Source organism: Rattus rattus, chromosome 8 (genome assembly GCF_011064425.1).
Source record: "Rattus rattus isolate New Zealand chromosome 8, Rrattus_CSIRO_v1, whole genome shotgun sequence".
NCBI classification, from domain to species: Eukaryota; Metazoa; Chordata; class Mammalia; order Rodentia; family Muridae; genus Rattus; species Rattus rattus.
Window position 1 is genome coordinate 55,139,107 of NC_046161.1, and position 23,524 is coordinate 55,162,630.

Here is a 23,524-nt window from a genome sequence, read left to right on the forward strand (position 1 = left end):
AGGGTACATTTATTTATTCAGTTCCAAGCACTAGGGGTTTTGATAGAGAAATAGTAAATTACAGGGCTAATGGCATTATATAATGACATTTTCTCTTATCAAAGCCATTGAACATTAAAGTGCTTCATACTAAGGAGATATTTTTAGAGTGCCCTGGTTAGTTTTTGAATCAAATTTTTAAGCATTTCAGATGGAAACTAAAAATGTTGTATTTGTAAAGGTGGTCTAATAAAGTGAAGCCTTCCTAACACTGTGTGTGTGTGCACGTATGTGTGTTAATAAGGGATGATGTTGGTAGAACATTTTTAAAAATGTGTGTGGGTGTTTTGCTTACAAATATGTCTGTGCACATGTATGCCTCGTGCCCAAGGAGGCCAGAAGAAGGTGTTGGATCCCCTGGGAGTAGAGTTACAGATGGTTGTGAGCTGCCATATGGGTGCCAGGAATTGAACCTAGGTCCTGTGGAAGAGCAACCAGTGCTCTTAACCATTGAGCCATCTCTAGGTCCATGAACATTTAAATTACCTTCCTTAGTTTCCATAGCATAATGAGTGTTCTCTTTCATTCAGCTTCCACGTCGTGGCATCCAAAGGGAATCTGGAGTGTCTGAACGCCATTCTTACTCATGGCATTGATGTTGCAACCAGGGACAGTGCAGGTACACCTCCTCCAATATTAACCCCTCCCTTCCTCCTTCCTCCCTCCCTCACTTTTCCCTTCCCCTTTCTTCCTTCCCTCCCTCCTTCCCTCCCTCTCTCTTTCTTTCTTGTTAAAGATTGGGCCTTTTATATTCTGGGCAAACACTCTACCAGCAGTTACATACTCCACACATTCAAAATCAAACCTAACTTAAAAAGTGAAATAACTGTTCCTGCTTTAGTTTATTGTTTTACTTACCATTTATTTTTAGATTTATTTATGTGTATGCATTGTGTGCCTGGCTATATGTATGTGCACCATGTGAGCACAGTGCCCATAGAGGCCACAAGTGGATGTAAAATCCCCTGGAGCTGGCTGGTAGCTGGCTGATGTGGGTGCTGGGAACTGAACCCAGGTCCTCTGCAAGAGCAGCAAGTGCTCTTAAACCACTGAGCCGTTGCTCCAGTCCCGAGTTTCCGAGTTGAGAAAACATTTACTCCTGAGTATCACTATGAGAGAGGTCAAGTACAGGGGATTTAGGCTGCGAGGGCAGCAGACCTGCCCACTAATTCTGATGCTACAATGCCTGACTTCAGAGACTTTAGGGGCTGTTTCGTTTATATTCACATCCTGTGCCATGTCCTCTTTGCGATGAGGGCATTTGACACTCAGTTGGCTGTCTCCATGGTGGCAGTAAGGATGGTGACAGTTGACACTCTACGGCAACTGGGTGGCTTCTCTTTGGAGCTGCTGAGTACCTTACAAGCTTCACCGATGTTAATTCATCTTCTCTGCAGCTCAGCCAACAAGGGTTGGACATACTGAGCGCTCAGTCACTTGCCCCAGACCCTACAAGAGACTAATGCCATAGGGATCCTGTCCTGGGTTTGCCTGTCTCTGTCACAAGTTGTTTAGACAGTTGGATTCTTTTTTTTTCCCCCTCATCTCTTGCTACCCCTGTCTATCTCTTTAAATCTCACCACTTTGTACATACAAGGTAAATATGAAAGTGTTTGGACACAGCTGTTGGAAAAGCTGTTGCTTTTCCTTCAGAGAGAGCTTTAGATTTTGATGAACTCAGATGAATATTATTTATTGTTTGCATGGGTGAGTGTTTGCAAGTTAACACTTACGTGCCCCAGTACACATGTGGAGGTCAGAGTACAAAAGCAGAAATTGCTTCTCTCCTTCTACTGTGTGGATCCTGAGGATAGAACTTGGGTCATCAGGTAGGAAGCGATTGCCTCTGCCCCTGAGCCCTCTTGCAAGCTCTCTGAGCTGCACTTGCAGCTTGGGTTCTGAAATGTAATGGCCGTGTCTCATAGACTAGAGGGTACGTGGGAGCAGCTGCTTGTGCTGTATCCAGACCTGCTTATAGACCTGCGCTCTCTGTGTTTTGTGTTAGAACCTGGCTGATCAGACCCGGGGAAACATTCAGCTTTTTTAAACTCACATTGAATTGTATGGATACTGAAAGCCTGTGTGTTTGCCTCTTCTCTAGTCGATGTGCTTGTGAAAGCAAGCTGCCCCTTAAGATATCTGTGATACTGGAAAGAGCTGATGTTGGCATAGCCCATGAAACCCTTATGCCTTTCACTAAGTGAGATGTGTGTGTAAGGAAACACAGCTAGGAGGGGCAGTAGGATGGCTCAGTGGACAAAGGTGGATGACCTGAGCTTGATCCCCCATGAATCCACGTGGTGGAAGAAGAGAACTGATTCCTGTAGTTGTCCTGAAAAGCTTGATGTAACACATGGAGACCTCCACCCACAAGTGTGTGTGTGTGTGTGTGTGTGTGTGTGTGTGTGTGTGTGTGTGTGTGTGTGTGTGTGTGTGTGTGTGTGTGTGTATGTGCTACATTACTAAAATGTCAAACATCTCAGAAACTGAAAGCATGTTTACAAATTAAATATACTGTCAACCAATTGGGGGAACAATTGTCGTATTATTTCTGTGAAGATTGCCATATGAAGAAAATAATCCTCACAGACTTGAAATGTTTGCTTTCGTAGGGAGGAACGCGCTTCACCTGGCAGCTAAGTACGGACACGCGTTGTGCCTACAGAAACTTCTACAGGTAGACATGGCGGGGACACTCCCTTCCAAATGAGCCCCCAAAGCTCGAGTGTGCTCTTGGTGTCTTAACCTGAGGTCAAAGAGTGGCAGGCGAACCCCAACCATTCACTTAGCTGGTGACTTTTCCATCCTCTGTGAAAGAATGTGAACAATAAGGAACAAAAGTGGGAGGGAAGTGAATCACATAACTCAGTGTATTAAAAATAAACAATGAAGACCTGACCTTCCTGTTGATGTGAGCTGGGGGGCCAGAGCTTCTGCTGCCTAGAGCAGGCGTGAGACAGAGGAGAGCACCAGCTCGTGTGCGTCTGCGTCTCCACATAGGTGGCTCACACACCATAAGATTAGCGTCATGAGTTTTCATCAGATAGCCGCAGCCTTGTGCTAGCCCCTTGGCTTCACAAGGCCTTTGGCCGAAGTGTCCAGCCCTGTGTTGATCTTAGAACTGGTTTGTTCTCCAGATTCATTTTACCTCTTGCTGGGGAAAAAAAAGAAAAAGCCCAAACAATGCCATCTTGTCAATACTCGCGGCTATTGTGACGGCATACGTTTCCTGCTGGGTGAAATACTGTTCGGCTCACAGTTGTGTAGCATGATTTTATTTGTTTCACGTCAAAATATTTAGTGTGTTGTCTGAACGTCTTTACTTTCTTTGATAAGTGGAACATTTTAAGATTAAATAACAACTGTTCAATCGAGTGTGGATCTTGAATTTTAAAACAAAGCCTTCCCATATCACCCTGTCGCTCTGTCACAACAGTACAACTGTCCCACTGAGCATGTGGACCTTCAGGGAAGAACTGCCCTTCACGACGCAGGTGAGTGGACGTTTGCTCCCAGACGTGATGGTTTCTGAATACAGTGAATCCCCGAAAGTAATCTTAAAGGGTTTAATTCATTTGGGTAATTGGTGGAGAAAAAGTAGTAATGAATTTGTATGCTTAAAATTGAAATTTAATAATTGCAGCTGAAGAAGCTTCATTCAGGGGCCGGTGAGATGTCTCAGCAATTAAGGGAGCTTGTTGTTCATCCAGAGGACCCAAGTTCAATTCTTTATATCCATGTTGGGTGGCTAACAACTGCCTGTAACAACAGCTCCAGGGGATCCAATGGCCTCTTTTGGCCTCTGTGGGGACTGCATACATGTGCACACTGTTACCCCACCCTACACACCTGCCCACATAGTTACTAGTTAAAAACTAAAATATCCATTCAGTCAGTATTTCAGCTGGCCCGTTAGTTAGGTAGGTGAGGTGTGGGGAGGGACAGTGCAGATGCCTGTTGGCCAGGAGTGCAATGCAAATGAATAATTCTCCAGTCATTCAGGGCTCCTCTTCTGTGCTGAGCTGAGAGAGAAGGATGTGCGGTTTGGCAGCTTGCAGAGTGCACTGTTTAGGCTGTCTTACTTGGACCTAGGAATGCACCCCCTGTCAGCAGATCTTCACTGTTTGTCACTGTCCCCTTTGTTTCTCCAAGCCATGGCGGACTGTCCTTCCAGCATCCAGCTGCTTTGTGACCATGGGGCCTCCGTGAATGCCAAAGATATAGTAAGTCTGTTTCCTCTCACTTCAGCTGACACGCTATGACACGCACTTCCTGAAAGACCACTGCCTTAACGTCACTTTGTTCTTCTTGTCACTTAGGACGGGCGGACACCACTTGTTCTAGCGACTCAGATGTGCAGGCCGACAATTTGTCAGTTGCTGATAGACAGAGGGGCGGATGTCAATTCCAGAGACAAACAAAACAGGTAATTTTTTTATGGTGGTTCCTCACAGCAGCTGGAGGTCTGTGACACTGTTGCTAGGACATGGTCTTCCCACCTTGCTCTCCTCCGACTAATGCTGACAAAAGCAGCAACTTGGGTGTCACCATACTTTTATGGGGTTCCCTTCCCTACCGTCCTTCCCCACCCTCTCCCTTCCAACCTCCCAACACTGGGTGGGAGAGAAGAAAGGTTAGAGGAAAGGGGTGTGTTGCTGGGACTCGACTATTTTCTGCTGACAAGGGGCATCGAGTTCCTTGGGGGCAAGTCCAGTCTTCATTGTCAGGATATTGCCAACCAGCAAACAGAATCCAGCAGCAGTAGTGGGGGGCTGGGGGAGGCTGGGGGGGGGGGGGCAGCAGCCCCACCTCTTGCATTCCTGTACCCTCTCAAAAGTCCCTAGAATTCCAAGCATAAGCTATCTGCATCTGGCAGAATCACGACCCTGCCAGAGCAGGGCGCAAGTCATCGTCAGCTGCTGTGGAAGGAGCCCCATACCCCACTCCTGGGATTAAAACAAGAACATTCCCATAACATAACTGCCTTCTTAAAGAAACCTAAATTCTCACTAAACTGGGGCCCATATTTGGGTTAGAAACCTAAGAAAAGAGGAATCCTACCCTGGCTGTATAAAACTTTCTAAAGGTATTTAATGTTATAGGTCCACTTAAAGACAATTTAGGAAATTCTATCTACAGTCTGTTTCTTTACATGAGAGAATATCTTGAGATTAAAGTGGTTCTTGAGTACCCTGGAGTTTGACAGTGAGCCACTTTGGCTTTTTGTGGGACTTCTCCTTACCCTGCCGGGGCTCAGTAATTTTGCCTCCAGGCCTGACTCACTCTGTACCTTAAATGCTTGTTCTGGTTTCCTTCCTGTGGCTGAGATAGAGCAATCTGACCAAAAGCAGCCTGAGGGAGGGAGGGATGGGTTTATTTTAGTTTACAGGACACAGTCTACTGCTGAGGAAATCCAGGCCAGGGACTTAAGCAAGAACTTGAAGCCGAGACCCTGGAGGAACTCTGCTGGCTGACTCTCAGGCACATGTTCAGTTAGTTTTTATATACAGTCCAAACTCACCTGCCTAGGAATGGTGCTGCCCACAGTGGGCTGGGACTTCCTACGTTAATTAACAATTAAGAAAATCTCCCACAGTATGTCTGCAGGCTAGTCTGGTCTAGGTAATACCTCAACTGGGGCTTCTCTTCTCAAATGACTCTAAGCTGGTTCAGTTGTCAATCAAAGCTACCTGGGATAGAGTCTCTTCATTGATATTTCCTTCTGTACTTAATGCTGTTTCAGTTGACATGATCTAGTAATTTCTATCTTTAATTGCCTTATTTCTTGATTAATTATGTCACAATGCTTACTTACCTAGAATTATGATTTTGGTTATTTTCTGTTGACATATAACTGGAAGATATTCCCTTAATTATTTTATTTGTTATAATATTTTAGCCAAAATTTCTGAGCATTTATAATTACTAACAAATGCTCATTTAAAGCAACTGAAGGTTTAGTTTTAAAGTTAAATTTAGGATTAAAGAAGGGCAACCAGGCAGACCCCATTATAACGCTTGATATTTCTGTCGCTCTTGGGTATTTCAAAGCACTTTGCTTTCATTGGAAATTCAACTCCAAAATGAGGAGAGGTGATGCATATCTGTATAAGCTTGCAGCAGATGGTTTGGGAAATAAATATACTTTTTGATACTATTTAAGTTTTTCTTCTTATATCTTTAGCATTTTTAATCTAGTAAGAAAAAAATTTTTTAATTAAATATAGATGTTTATGGTAGCGGCTATGGAAGGGCATGGCTATAGAAGAGAGTGTGCATAGAAAAACAAGACAAGGATATCCAGTGTTCACAATTAAACAGGAGTCAAATACAGGATAAATTACTTTAGTGGCTTTGCGCTAAGTCACTTGATTGGATATGGGGCCAGTCACTTAGTCGGTGTAGGAGCAGACACTTTAGTGGATGTAGGATTAGTCCCTTCATTAGGTGTAGGGCCAGTTGCTTTAGTAGATGGAGGGTCAGTCACATCAGCAGCTGTAGGATCAATCAGTTTAGTAGATATAGGCTCAGTTATTAGCTATAGAGGGAATTGTTCATTAGATTAATTCAGCCGCTTTCAGAGATGCAGGCTCTGTCAGTATTTCATCGGGTGTCTGTCCCCTTGGTGGTAAGGGTAGATGTGACAAGACTTTCTGGGAACTTAGTTGTACTATCACACGACTATTCTCTGTAGACCCGAGTCTGAGATGCTCCTGTGCTGACGGTGGGAACAGGACAAAGAGATTTACCATAGTGAGGCTGTGCTCCTGAAAGGCCTGCAGGCAAGGGAGCAAGGTGCTTTTCATCCTGGCCCTATGCTTTATTCATTATTTGCTTGTTTGTTTATTTATTTATGTATTCGTTTATTTATTTACTTAGGACTGGGTCTCATGTATCCCAAGATGGCCTCACAGTTGCCATGACGCTAAGGATGACCTTGGTCTTTTGATCTCAGGCCCTTATCTCATGGGTGCTGAGATCACAGGCACATACAGCCCTGCCTGCAGGGTACTGGGGATCAAACTCAGGGTCTGGTGCATGCTAGGCAAGCGCTGTGCAACCAAGCGGCATCCCAGCCCAGCAAGACTTCTTTAAACAGGACATCAAGAGCAGAATCTGATTTCCTCCGCTGGGGCAGGGATTTGTAGGAAAAGTCTGTGTGAATTTGGTTAATTCACCGAAGCGTTTGAGCATTTGGGCTTTGGGCAGACAACTGAGGTTCAGGGAGATTTTTGCAGTAGTTATTTATTGGACATTGAAGAACTGGAACAAACTAGGCTGATTTAGTGGTTGAGGTAGTTAAAGTGTGTAAGGGGACGGGAGGACAGGCGTGGTGGGCTTACTTGTAAGGCTAGCGCTGGGGCAGAGGCAGCGGGAGCTGGACTCAGGGTCATTCTCTGCTACACAGTGAGCTTGAAGCCAGGAACCCCCAAAAAGCAGTTAGATTTCTCTCCCTGCAGCTAAACACAAAGCTACAGGATTTTTGTTTATCTTGGGGATGCGATGAGTTAAAGACACAAAAAGATAGAGTAATGTCTGAATCTGTAGGAAATATAACTTCCTGAGGTGCCACCTGCTCGTTAAAGGGGAGGCTTTCCTAACGGCATTTCTGGACTATTCCTTGGAATTCCCACAAGGTCCTGGATTTTCTGTCTGCTTTCAGGACAGCCCTCATGCTGGGCTGTGAGTATGGTTGCAGAGACGCTGTAGAAGTCCTCGTGAGAAATGGGGCCGACCTGACCTTGCTGGATGCCCTTGGCCATGACAGTTCTTACTACGCAAGAATTGGTGACAATCTGGACATCCTGAACCTGCTGAAGACAGCGTCAGAAAGCACCAGCAAAGGTGGCAGCGGGCTTCTGGAGCGGGCGCGTTTTTAAGTGCTTTGACGTTTTGGTTTTAATTCTGGGTCTGCGCACTGGTTTGTGGAGTGGGAACCGTGGAGGCTAGAGGGGGCGTCAGGTCCCCCAGATCCAGACAGAGCAGCTGTGAGCTCCTTTGCGGGGCTGGAGTTGAACTCCTGTTTCAAGGTACCTGAGCCCCACTACTGTCTGACTCCTCAGGCTACCTCTGATCAGGGCAGCCTCACTCTAGCCGAGGAAGAAGAGGCAGCAGGGGGTCCTACTAATACTGCGATGGACACATAAAAGCTGCCTTGCTTATGTTAATGAGGAGCAGGGAGGTGATCAGCTTTTACACTCACCAAGCTTTTCACTTCTTTGTTTTGAGACAAGGTCTTAGGATGCAGCCCTGGCCACCCTGGAACTTAGTAGACCAGGCTGGCCCCACAGAGATCATAAGGTTGTCTTAGGTTTGTTTGTTTAGATTTTTAAAAAAGTATATGCGTATATATCTGTGTCCGGGGTGGGGAGGGCATGTGCACACTGATGCAGTTGCCCACTGAGACCAGATGAGGGCGTCAGATCCCCTGGAGATAGAGTTTCAGGCAGTTGTGGGCCACCAGAGCAGATGCTGGGAACTGAACTCGAGTCCTGGCAAGAGCAGTAAATGCTCTTGACCACTGAGCCCTAGGCTGTCAAAAAAAAAGTTTTAAAAAAAGTATCAGTGTGTTTGAAATATTCACCTAGCATGTGACAAACACCTGTGCCAAGTATGTGTCCATTTCTTCAGGAAAAGCTGAAACTGTAGAACAACTCGGTGAAGTTAGCTGCTCGCTCTGTCTCTGGGGAGCCGCTGTCCTTCCAGTCTGTCCTCACCTGTAAAGAAACAGTCAGATGCCCTCACTCTGACTGGGCCGTAGCTGTCATGTGATGCATTCGGAAGGCTCTTCCTGCACAGATTCTTACTGACACACAACATTTCATTTGTTTAAACTTAGCAAAGCAACTTTAGATAGGTGGTGTTTAAGTTATTTAGGTTTCTACTGATGTGTACGTAAGTATTTTTATATATTTTATCATCACCTAGATTAGTCCCTGGAGGGCAGGAGAGATGGCTCAGCGGCTGAGAGCACTTGCTGCTTTTCTACAAGTACCGAGTTCAGTGCCCAGCACCCAAGTCAGGGGCCTCCTAACTGCCTGTGACTTCAGCTCCAGGGGCACTGCTGGCCTCTGTGGGCACTGTACGAGCGAATCCCCCAACATACTCATACATAAAAAATAAAGCACATCTTTAAGAAGGTTATTCCCTACCATTTGAATCACTCGATTACAGGATATGCATATTTAAGTTTTTGCCTAAGTCAGTAAGTTACCTTTCTATTTATATGAATATCATCATTTTAAAAAAATCTTCTTGGGCTAGAGAGATGATGGCTCAGTGGTTAAAAAGCACTGACTGCTCTTCCAGAAGTCCTGAGTTCAAATCCCAGCAACTACATGGTGGCTCACAACCATCTGTAATGGGATCCGATGCCCTCTTCTGGTGTGTGTGAAGACAGCCTCAATTTAGTTATATATAATAAATAAATAAATCTTTAAAAAAATAAAAATAAAAAAATCTGTATTTTGGTAGGTAAGACAGACTAGCTCACTATTGTTTTAAACATAAGTTTTGGGAATAAATTAAAAAGTAACAAGCTCGGGGTTGGGGATTTAGCTCAGTGGAAGAGCGCTTGTCTAGCGAGCGCAAGGCCCAGGGTTCGGTCCCCAGCTCCGAAAAAAAAAAGAAAAAAGAAAAAAAAAAAGAAAAAAAAGTAACAAGCTCTAAAGGAAAATTATAGCTGTAAAGGCAAATTGGAGGTTGTCTCTGTGGTACTGTTGGGGAATGCCTATCAGCCTACATTACCCTGATGGTATGGTTGGGGAATGTGTTTCAGTCTAGGTCAGCCTGATGGTATGGTTGGGGCAGCCTTCCCTAGCTCACTCTGATGGTACGGTTGGGGCAGCCTTCCCTAGGTCGCCCTGATGGTACGGTTGGGGCAGCCTTCCCTAGGTCGCCCTGATGGTACGGTTGGGGCAGCCTTCCCAGGTCGGCCTGATGGTACGGTTGGGGCAGCCTTCCCAGGTCACCCTGATGGTACGGTTGGGGCAGCCTTCCCAGGTCGCCTGATGGCACGGGTTGGGGCAGCCTTCCCTAGGTCGCCCTGATGGTAAGGTTGGGGCAGCCTTCCCTAGGTCGCCCTGATGGTACGGTTGGGGCAGCCTTCCCTAGGTCGCCCTGATGGTACGGTTGGGGCAGCCTTCCCTAGGTCGCCCTGATGGTACGGTTGGGGCAGCCTTCCCTAGGTCGCCCTGATGGTACGGTTGGGGCAGCCTTCCCTAGGTCGCCCTGATGGTACGGTTGGGGCAGCCTTCCCTAGGTCGCCCTGATGGTACGGTTGGGGCAGCCTTCCCTAGGTCGCCCTGATGGTACGGTTGGGGCAGCCTTCCCTAGGTCGCCCTGATGGTACGGTTGGGGCAGCCTTCCCTAGGTCGCCCTGATGGTACGGTTGGGGCAGCCTTCCCTAGGTCGCCCTGATGGTACGGTTGGGGCAGCCTTCCCTAGGTCGCCCTGATGGTAAGGTTGGGGCAGCCTTCCCTAGGTCGCCCTGATGGTAAGGTTGGGGCAGCCTTCCCTAGGTCGCCCTGATGGTAAGGTTGGGGCAGCCTTCCCTAGGTCGCCCTGATGGTAAGGTTGGGGCAGCCTTCCCTAGGTCGCCCTGATGGTACGGTTGGGGCAGCCTTCCCTAGGTCACCCTGATGGTACGGTTGGGGCAGCCTTCCCTAGCTCACTCTGATGGTACGGTTGGGGCAGCCTTCCCTCGGTCACCCTGATGGTACGGTTGGGGCAGCCTTCCCTAGGTCGCCCTGATGGTAAGGTTGGGGCAGCCTTCCCTAGGTCACTCTGATGGTATGGTTGGGGAAGCCTTCCCTAGGTTATGCTGCTGTCTGATGGGTTCTTCTCTTTAAATCCTTAGGGAGAGAACTTTGGAGGAAAGGACCGCCTTTGCAACAGGTGTGCCTTTATTTCAATTTTTAAACAATATTGAATTGTACCATTAATGTCTTCTTTAAAACTGGTTAATATTTGCACGTGGGTATTTTGAGTTCTACCACATGTTGTCTGCCCTCAGATTGTCAGTGCCCACAGAGCATGTGTTCAGGGCTTGAGATCTTGTTAATAAGACTGTGACATTCAGCTTGAGGCAAGGGGCTTTGGTTCCTACTTTTTGGTTCCTACATCCTGGCCAGGGCCTTGAACATCCCAACTCTTCCTGTCTGAGAAGGGATTCCTTCTTGTATGTATTGGGAGTTTTCAAGGCATTTTGACCTTAACAACAGAGCTGATTATACTGTTAGAGCAGATTCTTCCAATGAAATAGGAAATGAAGGAAAAGGGTATGTTTGTGTGTTTGGAGACAAGAGTCTTGCTGTAGAGTCTAGGCTGACCCTGGCCTTGCTATCCTCCTGTCTCAGAGAAGATAGGTGTGTGCCAACACACCCTCCTGAACACAGTTCAAAACTGACTATATATTGTGATTTCAATACCACTGTTAACGTCTTACTTCTTTTTAGTGTCTTTTCTATATGCGTTTAATTGGGGGCTCGACTAATTTAAAAATATCGCACCATCCACAAAACACTGTAGCTGGTACTAATTTTAACGAACCTCATTGTGACCCATCCCCTTTGCATCACAGTTTGAGGGAAACTCTTACACTGTCTTCTGTCTCTCCAAGTTAGAACGGGGTGTGGTTCACGACACCCTGGCTCCAAGGCTTGAGCTGACAGTTCTCCTCCTCCACTGGCTCCCGGCCCGGCTCCCCACTTTGCTCTAGTCAGGGAGTCTGGCCACTTCCCAACTCTGAGGAGGAAGGAACAGGTACTTTGCTGGCGTCTTTCACGCTCATCACTCTGTCCTGTCCTGTCCTGTCACACCATCTGAAGGCCGTGTCGCAGCTGCAGCATGCCTGCCATTCACCCCATCAGAATGCAGCTCACAATCATGGGTCTTGTCTGTTGCTGATGATCTGTGGGGAGCAACTGCTCCAGTCTTCCTGCTGACCAGATGACTGAAGAGCAGAGTTCTGGAATGCACATGTATTTAAGATAAAGTGTTACCGATTATCAGTATGGAAATGGGACCTCACTCCCTGATGTAGGAATTAGCTCAGTGAATGCAAGGAATCGAGATTTTGCTGGGAGCATAATGGCTCCAAAGCCCATGTTTCTTTGCTATATTGAACATATTTATAGATTGTAGGCCAGTTGTAGATTGGATTTGTTCTTTGCTGTGTGTCTAGTGTCAGAGAAATGTAGCGGATAGAGGCAGGCTGGCCTTTGTTCAGAGGGGATTTGTTGAACCTGTAGGGTGCCAGTTGCCCATTCTAAGTGCTGAGGGATGTGTGGTGTGCTGAGCGCCTGCCCTCCTGGAGCGCTCTGGTTAGTGCCAGAGATGCACAGTGAGGCAAGGAGGACACTGTCATGACAGATCTGTGAAAAAGACTGCACAGAGGGATAACGGAGCTGAGAGCACACGCTGTGAGAGGAGCCTTCCTGAGGCAGGGAGGGAGGGAGGGAGGGAGGCGAGTGTGACAGCAGTGGTGTGCACGAGTGTAAGGAGGCCAGACGCCAGGTTAAGAAGGGCTTTGCATGCTCAGGACTTTAGATGCCTCTCATCCCAGGACTGCTGACGAGCAGAGGCAGGATGGACATCCCCAGTCAGTGTGCAGCTCTGCCACAGGGAACCAGCAGTGCCTGGAAGGTTCTCCTGAATCTTATTGGGTAGAACTGATGTAATATGTTTGAGCCTGGCGGGGTGAGAGTGGACAGTGTGAGGGTCAGGAACAGAAGAAGGGAGAGAGACCATCGAATGGAGTGAACCGAGAGCTGTCAAATGCCACCTGGTGGCCGAAGCCGGGAAAGGAGTGCAGACCAAACTGATGGCTACAGGATGTCTGTAATGGAGCCCTGCCCTCTCATGCTCCATCCAGACCTGCTCAAATGATGGCCTAAAGCTCGATTAAACAAACCCCACTCATATAACATATAGGAAAAATAGACCCTTGGAGAGGAAACAAGGACAACCCAAGAACAGAGAACCTGCTTTCTGGAGTAGCCGCCGTGCAGATTTAAAGGGGCGTGGGTGAACCCGAAGGGAGATTGTTTGTCCTCAAATGCTGCGTTGTGGTTTTGTTAAAGCTAAGCTGGAGTAGCGTTTCAGCAGCAGGTGCACAAATCAGAGGCGTACCCAGCTTAGCTCTGCAGAGCTCTCAACGAGAGGCTGACATTGTCTGTCTCCTCCTTCACTGGCTCCTTGAGCTCTTGCTCCAGCCATGTTTAGAGACCTAAAGAAGCCCACACCGTCTTTCAAACTTAGCGTGAGTTCCTCTCCCTCCACCAATGTTTTCAAATGGATTTGTTCCTTTGGGTGGCTGGTGGCAATTTATAGAATGACTTTTGTTTTGTGTCTCTCACACATTTTTCGTTTGTAAACATTTGCGACTTTAGTTAAGAAGCATCCTTAGTAGAAGTTTAAAATTTTGATTTCCTAAATGCCTGTATGGCTCAGGAGTTCCATTTGGCAGTTTTAAGTAGAAACATTGCCACCTTGTGGTGAGGATGGGAAGTGTAACATTGGATGAGCTGAAAGCCACCTATGGGTGTAATACTCATTAAGGTAGTGGTTCTCAACCTGGGGTGGGACTACCCCTTCACAGGGGTCATCCAAGGCCATCAGAAAACACACATATTTATGTTATGATTCATAACAGTAGAAAAGTTACAATTATGAAGTATCAACAAAAATAATATTGTGATTGGGGGTCACCACAACACGAGACACTTAATTCCATGTGTTAAAGGGTCTCTCAGCATTAGGAAAGTTGAAAACCACTGCATTAAGAGAAAGTGTCCTTTTCTGTCACCTTATGCATCCTAACCACTGTTTTCTTAATGTTTTACAAAAGCGGAATTTGTCACACACTCAAGATGAAGGAAATGTGAAGTCAAATCAGAGAGAACACCACAGCTTTCAGGTAAAGAGAGAAGCAAGCACATGCTTCCTGTCTGGCAAAGCACCGCATAGGCTGAGGCTCCTCTCACACAGGTGCCTGCTGCCAAGTGTGATGACCTGAGTTCAGTCCCCAGGTCCCACAGAGTAGGAGGAGAAAGCCTAGCTTCTGCAGGTAACCCCCCACACACACACACATATTAAATGAATTAAATAAACAAATACTTATACTTCAAGAAGAAAAATGATTTGAATGTTGCTTGAAGCGAGAAGAAGAGAGTACGTAGATTGGCGGGTGAGACGATGGGAACTTTAAGGAAAACTCATCATGGTCTGCGGCTGGCTTTGCACCAGTCCCTTCCTTAGGAATTGACTTTTCTTCTGAGTTTTATATAAGTAAGTCCAAAAACATTGAAAATAAATATATGTGTGATATAATATATTATTACCATATAAACCACACGTTATGTTTACTCTAGAAATTTATAGTCCTTAAAGTGAGAGTCACTAATGCTAAGGAAATAAAGCCCAAACTTAAAGTAGTATTTGTTTCGATTAGGAAAAAGAATTCCACTGAGCTAACTGCCCGTTCACTTCATGCTGGCTAAAGTTATCAGAAGGAATTATTACATGGGTTATATTGTAGAAAGAACCTTAATTAGTGTTCTTGATTGAACTACTTCAGACTAAATGATGCAGTCTGACAGAATGAGAGGGTTTGGTTTGGGTTCCCCTTTGTGGGGTAGCATTAAGAAAGTAGACTGATGTTGGATGAGGAGGCTCATGCCTATATTCCCAGCATTTGAGAGATGGGGGCACAAAGCTTGTCATAAGTTCAAGGCTAGCCTGAGCTACTGAGGGATACTCTGTCTCAAAAAAGGGCTTGGAGAGCAGGGGTGGAGAGATGGCTCAGTGGTTAAGAGAACGCACTTCTTTTTCAGGGAACATGAGTTTGGTTTCTATCACATATGAAAAGTGGCTCCCAACTTACTGTATCTCCAGCTCTTGGGGATCCAGCACCCTCTACTGGTCTCTGAGAGTACTTCACTCATGGACACACACACACACACACACACACACACACACACACACACACCCACCCCTAAAGCTAAGACCTAAAACATGTAAACCGAACCCTTATATGGGAGATGACAGTGCTTTGTCAGAGCCATCATATGAGGGTCAAGTCAGGAAAAGGACTGCAATGTTCTCCTAAGTTTGGGAGCCTTAAGCAAAGGCTGTCAGTGCCCATCCACCTGCTACTCTGTCTCCATAAGTTGCTTTCATTTTTCACTTTTCACAATGACAACTATGTGTTGTCTTGCGTGGACTTACAACCATTACAGCAGTGGTTTTACTGTCGGTTGTCAGACTTCTCAGTCCTGTGAGAGCTGTTGAAGCTATTCCATTGTGAATGAGGGGTGTGGCTTGTGGCAGGGCATATGCGGGGGGGCCTGAGCTTGAAACCCCCCATTGTCAACAACACAAAATGCACAGAAAACTTTTTAAAAGATTTATATTAATTTTAGTGTGTGTGTGTGTGTGTGTGTGTGTGTGTGTGTGAATGTGGGTCTCTGAACCAGAGCTCCGATCCCCTGGAGCTGGAGTTGCAGGTGGCATCTGCCCAGCGTGGGTGCTGGGAACCTAAGTCAGGTCCTCTGCAAGAACAGAAAGCACCGAGCTGTGGGGCCGCCTCTCCAGCCCCCACAAAACCCCTTTTCTATCATTAGTGCTTTAAAGTGCTCTCTAGACGCACACCTGCGTGTGGTAGCAATGCACTGTCAGCATCTCCCTGCATTAGCGCTGTTTTGTTGATTCATTTTCTTTATTATTAAAGGATCTAGAGATGGAAAATGAAGATTTGAAAGAGAAGTTGAGGAAGATTCAGCAAGAGCAAAGAATACTCCTGGATAAAGTCAACGGCTTACAGTTACAGCTGAATGAGGTAAATAGTCTGAATTAAAAAAAAAAAAATCCAAAACCCGTGTTACTGCTGGCAACGGTCATCCTTAGTCAGTCATTGCCTGAAGCTCTTCTCAAGTCAAGACACTACAGGAGGTGAACTTGGTCGTCGCCCTTACTTGGTATTGTAACCTTATAGGGATCACAACCTTACCTGAAACTTTTAATGCTATCTATATGCAAATTAAAAATATATATGCACATTGGACAGGTGACAGGCCGACAGTGGGCATTTAGATGAGAGGACAGATCACCATGGTACACCCAAGGTAACTTCTTGTGGGAGATTCTGCTTCATTGAGTTTTGAAGGAAAGCCAGATGGAGTGAGGAGGTAGTCCAGGGGGCATTGTCCCAAGCACATCCCAGAAGCAGTGACATGTGGCGCATCCTCTGGTGTGTGCAGAGCTGGGTGTGTGGACCCGATGGGTGTTTCAGCAGTCAGGAGCATGGCTACCCTTGCTCATGAGGGCTCAGTATCCACACCCAACTGCTCGCCATCTGTCACTCCGGTTCCAGGGGTAACCCTTTTCTGATCTCCACAGGCACCTGCACTCATGTGCACACCTGCTTACACATAAATACGCATAATAAAAATAAAATCCCTTTGCAAATGGATGTGTAAGAAATTTCAAGTGTAAGAAATAACCAGAAGTCATTGCTTTTAGGAGGAAAGGAGAAAATACTGGTAATCCAGTTTAGCCGAGTCTCTCTTTGAGTGCATGTCTTATCTAGGATGAGTTAGTTGTCATGGTGATGTCTTGAGTGATGTTTGTGTTCATGAGGAAGAGGTATGCCATGGTTGTCTTTTCGATTCTACCGTTCCCTAATCTTGTAGCCTGAGCTAGTAGGCCCACTAGCATCATCTTGCCTCGAGGCCACTTTGGAACACTCAGATGTACGGCTCCTGAGTTGTCGCCTCACTCTTGAACGGGGGAAATCCCAAAGTGTATCCTAAGAGAGCCTCAGCCCCAGGATATGGATACCAAGCACACATTGGGGAAACACAGAAGCAATGGATTGTGCAGGGAAAGGAAATCTATAAATAAAACTCCACACTGTCCACTGTTAGTATTATCCACGCGGCAAGAGGATGTTTCATGTATACATAAAATAGGATGTTTAAAGAGGGAACATTCTGTTTCCAAAATTAAAACTGGAGAGTGTCCTATAACCTCTGCAAAGATTAGGGACTTGGCAAAGAATGGGAGACACAGCAGATGAGAGCCTCGGCCTCTGAGCTGATAGGTATCCCAGAAAGAGAGCAGAGCCATGAAAACCAACACTTGGACTGAAGATTGATGGAGGCGGAAGAGCGGGTGGGTCTAGAGTTGCTTGACTCAAGAGTCAAGATGCTTTTGCAGTTAGAAGAATGACTGAGAGCTCACAGGACAGACGTGGTGCCCAGAGACATGTTTCCTCACACCCTTGTCCCCGGTTTTAAGGACAGGCGCCACTCCTTCTCAAGCTGTTTCCCTGGCTTATGCTCGCCAAGGGAAATGTTCAAGAGTTAAAATGTGTTTCTTCTTCTCTGTCTTAGGAAGTCATGGTCGCAGATGATCTGGAAAGCGAGGTAGGCTGCCACGCTTTGTCTTAAAGCTCATGTGTGTTGTGTAAATAGTGACTGGGACTGAAGCAGAGACTCGGGTCCTGACTGAGAAAGGCATGAACACAGGTTCCCTGCATCTCAGGCACGGGGTCCGCTTACTCTATCTCTCCCTCCCATTTCAGAGAGAAAAGCTGAAGTCCCTTTTGGCAGCTAAAGAAAAGCAGCACGAAGAAAGCTTACGAACCATCGAGGCCCTGAAAAACAGATTTAAATATTTTGAGGTACAAAAAGATTCAATTCTCTTCTCTTATTCTTCATCTTCACAGTGAATAGGGCGAAGGGACCTGGCGTCGGAATTGACCTTGAATTATAAATCCACTACTTAGTGTCCCTGAATTGTTCCCTACCTGCATGCCCCCTTGTAGGCTAGGTGAGAGCATTTCAGCCTGTGGTGCGTAGGTGACATTTCGTTCCTTTCCAGACCCTTCCTGAACCTTCTCCCCTGTCTTGTACTGTCCTGTGAACGTGTAGTGTGTGGCTCTAAAACTGAGGGAAAGCCATGTAAGTGATCAGGCTCTCCCGGGGCTCTCGGGCGGGGATCTGCCGGGCAGGCTCCTCTCTCAGTGCAGTCTGCATGGCGATGCTCCCAAACTGTTGGTGGTTAGACAGATGCGCACATGTGGAAGGTCATTGCACTACACAGGGAATGTTGGGGTACTTTAGTGAATTTTAAAATGTAAAACAAAACTGTTTTAGGCTTAGGAGTGCCCTCCACAGTTATTTAGAAATAGTTTTGTGAGCTTCCAAATAAGTTGAGTCACTAAGGCCATGGATGGCATTTTAATAATGGTAGTGAAGTCCAGTGGTGGGCGATGTCACATGACACTCATGTGATCCCCATAGGAAGGCTTCCTTTCTATCTGTAAGTAAAGGGATGCCAGACAGAGATCTCCCCAGTAAGGGGCTCACACACATTCTGCAAATGAGTCCTTTAGAGCTCTCACTAGGCTATAATAAAACTATAGAAAAGTAACTAATATTTCATATATCAAAACCAGCGTGCAAATTTTCTAAAACATGTATTTATGTGTATGGATGTTTTGCTTGCATGCTTGTCTCTGCATCATATACTGGGGTCCATGGATGCCAGGAGTGGGCGTGGGATTTCCCAGAAGTGGAGTTACACACGGTCGTGAGCTGCCGTGTGGGTACTGGAAGAGCAATGAGTGCTCTCAATGGCTATGCTTATGCTTTTAATGAAAAGTTAGAAGTAGGTGGTGTGGTCTTAGCACAGCGCACACGCGGCGGAGTCTCTCACTTCCTTTGCGCGGTGGGTGTGCGCGTTGCTTCCTCTAGCAGGGGTGTGACCGTGCCCTGTGTCCTGTTTAGTCACTTTCCCGTCAAGACGCTGGGGACATTTTCCCCGGTCAGTAAGTATTCATTGTGACGCATTTTTATATAAGCAATGGGTTTTTAAACAAAAGGCAAATCCCAGGCCCTGGTTCTATGTACTTATGAAATTAGGAATTTAGATCCAGTACAAATCATTTAAAGTCGGCACTCCATATCCATGTTCCTGAGTCTTCATCCATAAATGAAAGGACGGTAAATAAAAATCAGTGGGGAATTCCTCTATTGAACATGTGCAGATGCGTATCTTCTTGTTATTTTCCCCAAAATAATCCCATATACGACTTCTGTAGCACTTCCTTTGTGCAGGGCATTATAAGCAGTGTAATCACTTAAATCTGTGGGAGGACACACACAGTCCAAGTCGCGTTCTGCACTGTGGCCTGGGAGGGATCTGAGTGTCTATAAGTCTGTATGTCTCGATACCCGTGGACACACAGAGCTGACTTGAGTGTCCACAGTATTATGACAGACTGAGTGTAAACAAAATTGTAAGAAGGCATTTATCTTGTTCACATTTGGGGGAAACCTGGGGACTTTAGAATGAGGCTAGTTTATGCTGTAATTGAGAAATGAAGACAAGAAGACCGAGTTAGGTTTTAAACTCCTGTATGTCTTGTGTGCTCCCACCCCCACATACACATGTAAGCGTGTAAATGATTACAGGCTCTAGTTTTAAATGCCACGTAGAATGAACAGCCTAAGCTCACATGTTTCTCCATCCTCCGGGGCACTGCAGTTAGTGGAAGTGAGTTAGTTTCGCTGTGAAGTGCTGGGCTATGGGTGACATTAATTTAGGGGTTAAGCACTGGGCTGGTCTTGCTGTGTTTCCTAAGCGGAGGTTGGTGTTAAGCTGTTGAAGCTGACACACCCTGTCCCTTGGGGTATACTATTCTCTCCTCTGCCCTGATCTCTGGACACCCACACTGGGACAAGGGACAGTCCTAGAGTGCTTTAACCCTGGATATCTGAGGTGTCTCCCTGCTCTTTTCCCTCACCACTGGTGTTCTGCCATGTGCAAGCCTTTGCCCCGGTTTAATTTGGCAACAGCAGTGCCTTCACCTCAACAGCCTACATCTCAGTAGCTTGGAAAAAAGGGATTACAATACTCCAGAGCCAGTCCCAGCGGTGGGATTTCCAGTTCCAGGAAACCCAATTTCATATCGCCTCGCCTGTGGCCACTTCCTTCCTTTCCCTCCCAGGCACAGCGGGAACGAGAGGGAGGCGTCAGGTTCTCTGTTACTTTACAGCTCATTCTTCTTGGGTTCCTTGAACCTCGAAGCTGAGTTTGTCAGAGCACTCAGAGAGGTGCTCGGTCCAGCTGACCCTGTCCCTGTAGGCTCTGGACAGCCTCTGTCCTCTGTAGGCTCAGGTGGAGGAACAGGCAGAGGAGCAAGGCATGTGCCAGGATGTTTTCCAGGATGGGATTCCTGAGAGCGGAAATAGACAGAGCATTTGACAAACTGGGACTGCGCACACCTAAATGTTTTAATTCACACTTCTGATTTCAGAGTGATCATCCAGGACCCGGAAGTTACTCGAGTAACCGTAAGTATGAACCCATGGGGTTTTGTTACAGTTGAGAGTTCAGGACAAAAGGCTGTGCCTGTAGGCTATAGCTTCCTATACACACTGCCGCTCCTGCGAGTGTCAGCAGCCTGTCTGCAGGTGTCACCCCAGCAGACAGAGGGGGAGGCTCAGAGGAGTACTGTAGCCCAGGGTGAAATGTGGCAGGCACAGAGGCCCTGCATGCACGCCCATGGAGGCCAGAAGAAAGCTTGGGAGCCCCTAGAGATGACATCAGATAGTTGTGAACAGCTATCGGGGTTCGGGAATTGAACCTAGATCTTCTTAAAGAGCAGGTGGTTCTCTTAACCGCTGAGCCAACTCTCTGACCCAGAACTTACCCCCCCCCCAATGGAAAGAAACAAATACAGCTTTGTGACAGAGAGAAACTGACCTTAATGTGGGCAAACATTTCACACATTTATAAGCAATTATTAGTTATTTTAGGATTACCCACAACTCACTTCCTATGTTGTTTTATTCTCTGGTTTGATACGATTTCCCTGGAAAACCTATCTTTCTGTTTCTCTATTAAGATCCACAGTAATACTGTAAATTTGACTTATACATTTCATTGTAATCCTGTAGCCTATTTAACCTAATAGTCTTACAGACTTCTTTTTTAAAAGGACATACTTTATTTTAAAATGTGTGTCTCTCAGTGACTGAGTATTCCCCAAAGGCAAGAAGTGAGCACCAGGTCCCCTGGAGCTGGAGTCACAGGCAGGTGAGACCTACGTGGTCTGAGTGTTGGAAATTAACTCATGAAGAGTAGCAAATGCTCCTGACCACTGCGCCATCCTTCCAGTTCAGCCTTAGGTATTTCTAAAGGCCAGCCTTAGCACCTGTTGTTCATCGACCGTAGGGTCTTCCCTTTCTCTGAGAAAGGAGATAAGCCTGCTTTAGAACAAGAGCAGGTTCATACCGTGCTGCTTTTATTTTGATTATATAATAAAGGACAAGAATTATGCCTACTTTTAGCCTACACTAGGCCAACTTTGGCACAGATGTGTAAAATATCATTTATTGGTTTTAATTAGGAAAAGAAGACATGCTTCATAAACAAGGTCAAATGTACACGGCAGATTCACAGGTAAGACTATTAACTTAAAAACCTGTCGGAAGGGGCCAGATGTGGTGGCACTTGCCTTTGCAGGTGGATCTCTGTGAGTTCAAGGCCAACCTGGTCTACAGAGCAAATTCCAGGCCAGCCCAGAACGTAGTGAGACCCTGTCTAAAAAGAAAAATAAAACAAAACATTTTTTTAAAAGAAAACATTTGGTTCTGTCTAAAAAGTAGAAACCGTTGCATAACTCCTAAGTACATTATCACTAAGTGAGGTTTTCATGGTCCAAGTTGGTTTTGCTTTTTTAGTTTAATACAAGTACATGTTGCTATTTCCGGGGCCCTGTGTTTGTGGTGCCGCTGCTGTTTGTGATGTCTTAAACAAGAGGTTGGCATTTCTGCCCATCCTCTTGGATTTCCAGTTTCCTCACAGAATGATAACTCTCCTCGTGTGCCCGTTTAGAAGGGCACAGGTGTGAATCATTCAAAAGTAGTCCCGGCATTGAAACACTCTTCTTCTTTGCAATTAAATATCCTTTGTTTTAAAAATAGACTCCAAAATAAAATTTCCAAGAGGTAGAATGTTGGCTAGTGTTTGTACCTATGTATCCACCATACATGGGCCCTGGATCCCATCCCCAGCACTGCAAAACCTGGTGTGCTGGCAGATGTCTGTGAGGCCAACCCTTGGGAGGTGAGGGCAGGAAAAGCAGAAGTCCGAGGTCATCTTCAGATGCAGAGATTTTTGAGGCTCGCCTCAGCTACTGAGACTAAGAAACAAATAATGGTGAGAGAGTACATGATGAAGATCCACCAATCTTTAGTGGGGAGAGTAGTCGGAGTATTTGGGAAGACTGGATAAATATCTGATTGAAATACGTGTAATGGCATGACGGTGTGACTCTGTACATGTAATTTCTTGGTAAATTATACTAGTGTTAGTGCAAAGATAATTGCACAGTTGAGAGCTGGTCTAGAGGCAGCCCAAGGCTAGGAAAGTATTCTATGTTGGCAATTTCTTCCTCTTGATTCAGAGCAAGGCAGTTTTAATTTACCCAAATAGCTTAAAACAGAAAAGTCTGCCCAGTGAACAATAGGATGTCTCCATGGGCCATGGCATTTGTCGATGAATTAATACTTATATAAAAAACATTGTTACTAGATGGGAAAGTAAAAATAGTTACGTTGAGTCTTTCATGATTATATGTCTGATAGTTGAACTCTCTCTCAGAAGTTTAATTATACTTCTTTTCTGTCAGCATTAATTAATCGAGGGAACAAGGTATCCATCAAGTTTTATATTATGTGCTAAGATTTCTATTTATCTTCCCGCTAGAAGGGAAACGTACGTCTTTTTTGTTAGTTGATTGACATTTCCCTGACAGTTCCGATACAAGGCGGGCTTATTTTGGTGGAATTTTTTAAAATTTAAAGAGCATTATATTGGAGTTAACAGTGAGGGTGCTCAGAAGTCACATATATTTTATTAGAAATTTAATAATGTGTGCAGATCAGCCAGGTGGAAGGTGAAAAGTGGCCCTGCATTTGTCCTCTTACCTCATTTGTGTATACCTCACAAAGCAAACAATTAATAATCTATAATTCTATATTTATTTAAAATGCAGAATTGACTTGGGGTTCTGATGCCTGGCTTTAGACCCTGAAGTTCTGGGCACAGTGTTCTGGCCCGCAGGCACGCTGGCTGGAGAAAGTAAACGGAGCCCAGGGGCCATAGCTGTTTCTTTAGAAATTGCCAGGGGCTGGGGATTTAGCTCAGCGGTAGAGCGCTTACCTAGGAAGCGCAAGGCCCTGGGTTCGGTCCCCAGCTCAAAAAAAAGAACCAAAAAAAAAAAAAAAAAAATTGCCTTAAAAGAATTTCCAAGATGTTTGGAGTGTAGTATGGAACCCAGAACTGTTCTTCTTACCCCAAATCGATCCTTTTTTGCGCCTTCCACCTCTCCCATCTTCCTAATCTGAAAACCCTTTGATTACTGATGTAAATATTGTGTAGAGCCGTCTATAAAATAGGAGTCACCATAGTG

At 45.8% G+C, this 23,524-nt stretch overlaps 1 protein-coding gene across 1 annotated transcript in view; it reads left to right on the forward strand.

The window, feature by feature from the left end:
• Positions 1–23,524, forward strand: part of Uaca (uveal autoantigen with coiled-coil domains and ankyrin repeats) — an 87,872-nt gene that overhangs the window by 54,301 nt on the left and 10,047 nt on the right. The window contains exons 3-15 of the mRNA XM_032909561.1: positions 570–658; positions 2,652–2,716; positions 3,476–3,533; positions 4,192–4,262; positions 4,359–4,465; positions 7,703–7,884; positions 10,898–10,935; positions 13,889–13,957; positions 15,770–15,877; positions 17,433–17,465; positions 17,624–17,722; positions 20,363–20,399; positions 21,458–21,510. Of these exons, the coding sequence (XP_032765452.1) occupies positions 570–658; positions 2,652–2,716; positions 3,476–3,533; positions 4,192–4,262; positions 4,359–4,465; positions 7,703–7,884; positions 10,898–10,935; positions 13,889–13,957; positions 15,770–15,877; positions 17,433–17,465; positions 17,624–17,722; positions 20,363–20,399; positions 21,458–21,510 (1,009 nt within the window). The remainder of the gene's footprint in view (positions 1–569; positions 659–2,651; positions 2,717–3,475; positions 3,534–4,191; positions 4,263–4,358; positions 4,466–7,702; positions 7,885–10,897; positions 10,936–13,888; positions 13,958–15,769; positions 15,878–17,432; positions 17,466–17,623; positions 17,723–20,362; positions 20,400–21,457; positions 21,511–23,524) is intronic.